Source organism: Etheostoma spectabile, chromosome 7, assembly GCF_008692095.1.
Source record: "Etheostoma spectabile isolate EspeVRDwgs_2016 chromosome 7, UIUC_Espe_1.0, whole genome shotgun sequence".
Classification (NCBI taxonomy): Eukaryota; Metazoa; Chordata; class Actinopteri; order Perciformes; family Percidae; genus Etheostoma; species Etheostoma spectabile.
Window position 1 is genome coordinate 16128254 of NC_045739.1, and position 4465 is coordinate 16132718.

Below are 4465 nucleotides of genomic sequence, written 5' to 3' on the forward strand. Positions count from 1 at the left end.
AGAGCTCCAAGAAGCTCCAGTGCAAGCCATACGTTTGTCAGCGTTGGGGTACCTACCTGCTCTGCTGTTTTACGTGACCCGATGTATAGATTTATGTGTAGGGTATCTGAGTCAGAAAATGAGTTAATCGCTGTTTTGGCTGACCCTGTAAGCACTTCTGCCAGATTCTCTTCCAGACTGTGAAACCATTGGTGAACATGTCTGTATTTTAGTCACTGAACATTGTGGAAGGTTCTGTAGTTTGTATATTTGTGTTTGTGTATGTTTTTAGTGTGATATGGATCCCCCTGGTTCTGAAATACAGTTTATATATTAACCTGAAACATTACTCTGATTTAGGAAACCTGAATGATTACCTATTCCTCAATGGGTTCATTGTTTAGGTTACCATCACTGAGAGTAATGAGGAAGGAATGTCATTTCCCCCCCTGCATTTCATTGTCTTAGTAATTGTTCAATGACAGTAAAGTTGAATTAAATCTAATTTAAATAGACAACCTTTGATTTGACAATCTGATGAATAACCGATTGGAATTTAATTATCTGTTTAATCTACCTTTATCTATTTAAGTAGATTTGGATTTGAGTTAACGTGCAGACACGGGTCTAGAAGCTCACAACATCAACGTTAATAAACTTACAAGAAATTTCTGTCCCTCGTCCTAATGTTTAGATACTAGTCAAGCCCAGTAGATCCTTGTTTTGTAAACGAGGCTGTGCACAAGATGGAGCAGCTGCTGCAGCGGTGTATTGATTGAAACAGTTAAGTGCATTTAGTAATAGAAATTGGACCAGTGCACTCAGTGACACAGAGTTCCCCTCGCTGACCTTTCTTAACTCTGACTTGTCAGGCAGGTACCGGCTCAACAACCAGCGTCTCCAGCTGACAGGCAGCGAGGCGGAGGACGCGACTCGCGGCCCGACTCGGCACTACTCGGCAGACCTGTCGAGACAGGAGCAGCAGCAGAGAGTAGAAGCTCTGGAGCAGCAGCAGCAGATGAAGATCCTGGAGTGGGAGAACAGGATGAAGGTGCTGGCGTGGGAGCAGGAGCTGGTGAAGGAGAAGAGGAGAGTAGCTCGGCAGAAGGAGAAGGCCTTCAGGATGAAGAAGGCTTACTACAAAGCCAAGCTAAAGAGGATGGGCGAGGACCTGCCGCCATCTTCCTCCAGCAGCAGTGATGAAGACGAGAAAACGTCTGATCCGACAGGATGAACTGTTTTAACTGCTGGTTTCATTCTTGTATTTCTTTTGTCTATATGCCATGGAACTGTTACTATTACTTTTATACATTGGTTTGTATTTCAATGCATAAAAAGATTCAAAGTTGCTTTTAATTAGATATTCTTGGATACATGGATGTGCTATGACGCAGATAAACATCTTGTAGAAAAGCCTCTGAACCGTGTAAAAGGGTTGAGATCAAAATCCAAATCTGTTGTTCATCACAATGGGTCTTCAGTCTTCAAACGTACATGATGTGAGGTTGATAGTGTATGTAAAGGCCGTAGCCTTATTCTAGGAAGAACAGCAGTTTTAAGAATGTATTGAGAATTACATTTGCAGATGTAGAATTTGAAATTACGTTCATAAATGGACAATCTAATCATTTTACTTGCATAGCTCCTTTTGCATGTTCACATGAGTGTGTATACTTATAACATTAGTCTTTGCTTTGTGAATAAAAAGATATTGCATTTGGTACAGAGTTGGAGATGACTACAGGCAGGTGACAACTACACACACGTGGCCAAAAGTACAGTATGTAGCTGCAATGGCCGCCTCTGCTGAATTTTTGGACTGGGCAGCGGGGATTTGCTATAAAAGCATCAACAGCTATATTAGTATAGTTATGTGCTGTAACTATTTCGGAGCTTTAGAGGTGCTGGCAGGCTAGCGGTCTCCCCCTGCTTCCAGCTAAACCAAGCTCATTGCAGAGACAACAGTGCTACTGATCTTCATATCCAACTCGTCAAAACAAATGTAAGCAAAATATCTCTGTCATCCTTATGTGTTACAGCAAACATTGCTTTGTATTTTACTAATACAAACCTGTCTCATGGAGCTGCGACTAACTCATATTATTACAAATCTGACAGGAGCATTGATCAGTATTTGTTTCAGCCCTTGCAGGTCTTAATCTAAAGTTTACTCAAGGGCTGGTTATATTGTCTCGGCCGGTGCTTTCGTTTTTGCTGAGAGTCAGCAGAGGTGGCACCTGAACATCTCCGACGCCTCTGAATGTGACAGAACAAAACATGTCCGAGAGAAAGAGGCCTCCAGAAAAACGTGTCCCTCTGTCAGGACGTTTCCTCTGCTCAGTTTTTTTGCTCATAAAAATGTCTGTTCTCATGAATATGAAACAGCACACGCAGAATAAATATAAACACAGCCGTGTAGGAATGTCATTTTTTTTAATGTCCAACATTTCTCTTGTTTCCGTGGTAACGGAAACAGCTGTTTCCATGCCGCCGCCGTCCCCTTGACGACGGCGGGTTAGAAGGCATCCCATTATTAACACGCAAGCTAGCAAAGACGATCTCGCATCCCTCCTTCTACTCTCCCTGACTATCTCTCGGTTTCTTTCCTTCGGTCACTTCCCCACTTTTTTTTTTTTTTTTAAACAGAGCACATTTTAATCTCAACTCCGTTTTTTTTTTGTCTCCTCTCACTTGTGTGACGAAGCAGATTAACCTGAAGCTGGATACTGACTGTTAGGTATAAAAGCACACCTTACCAGTTCAAGACTTGATGTTGTGGATGTGATGCTTCAGCCTTGAATCTATAACAGTGACCAGGGAGGAAAATGGTTTGATTTAGGACATATCTGCATTATTTACACCCAGTATTCAACTTTGAGTTTAGAGATGTTGATGCTCTGTCTGGGGAGGATAAATGCACCTACACAAGTTTGTTTGTTCAAATCTTCCCACATTTAACCTCCGTGATTGGATGAAGAAACCAAATCAAATGCCGAAAAGCAAAGTGTCTTGCATCACACTGTAAACAGAGACATTTGTATCTTTACATTGCTGTCTCCTCTTGTCCTCCATCTGTGAATTTGTTGCAGCGAGAGACTCCGATTATAAGAAACAGAACAAAGGGAACATTTGGACAAAAAAAAAAATCACATGCTTCTTTAACAACCTCATTCAAAATGGCAAAATACTGTAAATAATTAATACAATGTCAATAAATTATCGATAAATAAAATAAATCTTATGTCTGTACAAGTTACAGGTACTGTCAGTTAAGGACAAACAGATCTGGAGAAAAATAAAAATGAGCAGCAGGATGAAAAGAGTGAGGAGGAATCAAAGGCAGATATTTTTGGTGTACTACCCCTTTAAAAGACTAGAAGAGGAGCATTTCTTGGCAATACTGTTAACACATAACAAATATGTTCACATGTCACCTCCTGGGGATGACAGAGCAGCAGTCCGAGCAGGGAGATATGCATATGCGAGGTGTGAGATGTGTTTTTCTATTTCCACTATCTGCATTTCCGTGCTTTTTTCCTTCCTCTGCAATGAGTAGCGCCCAAGCCCTTCTCCCTACAGTTACATTTTGCACACAGTCACGGTTTCTGACCCGATTTGTTCCAACCTTTTCTGGTTTTGTACTTCATTATGCTTATTGTGTCTTCTAAATTTTTATTCGCTGTCTACCTTGCTGTTCTAGTGTTATTACAAATACTGTATTGTTCGATTGTCAGTGCTCCCTGCTCAAGGACAACCCATTTTTGGCTATACAGAAACCTCATTTTGCTACCATTCTTTTTAGAGCCGCTGCATTTTTTTCATTACAAAAACACAGTTCTGTTAGCCACAATCCCTTAATCCCTCTAAAGTCTGGTGGAGACTGCCTTCTTGTCTCCATTGCTTACAAATTAATTTGTGTTGTTACCTTGAGGTCTGAACTCAGTGAGCTGGGAGAAAGGAGCAGCTGCTGATGGAAAGACCTGCATCTCAAAACCACTTAGAGGCTTACAGCGCTGACACAACTGACATCCCTCCATAGCAAACTTGTACAGTGCTGCAGAAGCCAAGCCCGATCAGGCAAGAGACCTCTTCTTTGTACAGCCGTCTAAACAATGAGAGCAAATCTGTATTAATGTGTTCTGATGTGTGAACCTCTTTATCTATGACAGCTTGTTGGAAAAAGATTCTCACATTTGAAGAAAATTCTGAAGTGAGTTCCCAGCCAAGCAAGTAAAAACAAGTCTGGCATTAAAGATGCATGCGCTACAGATATGAGCTGACATATCCCAATAGATACCGTGTTAAATATGTACTGCAGGTCTGCTTTCAGGTCTCCAAACAAATATCTAAGCCCACTAAGATGTGAAGTTTTGCCTTTGATCTGCTCTCCTCTTACATTCCAAACCAAAATACACTTGCTTATGCAGTATGCAGCTACATACAATGCCAACCACATTGTGTTACAGTATGTTGTAGCGCAGGTCTA

At 41.2% G+C, this 4465-nt stretch overlaps 2 protein-coding genes across 2 annotated transcripts in view; one reads left to right on the forward strand and one right to left on the reverse strand.

Moving 5' to 3' along the window:
• fsbp (fibrinogen silencer binding protein) overlaps positions 1-3121 on the forward strand; it is a 5410-nt gene extending 2289 nt beyond the window's left edge. The window contains exon 4 of the mRNA XM_032520977.1: positions 852-3121. Coding sequence (XP_032376868.1) covers positions 852-1213 — 362 coding nt within the window. The 3' untranslated portion in view covers positions 1214-3121. The remainder of the gene's footprint in view (positions 1-851) is intronic.
• The window catches only part of celsr3 (cadherin, EGF LAG seven-pass G-type receptor 3), a 95040-nt gene continuing 92973 nt past the window's right edge, over positions 2399-4465 (reverse strand). Inside the window, 1 exon segment of the mRNA XM_032520957.1 lies at positions 2399-4465. This exon segment is cut by the window's right edge and continues 1444 nt beyond it. The gene's annotated coding sequence lies outside the window, so the exon portion shown is untranslated.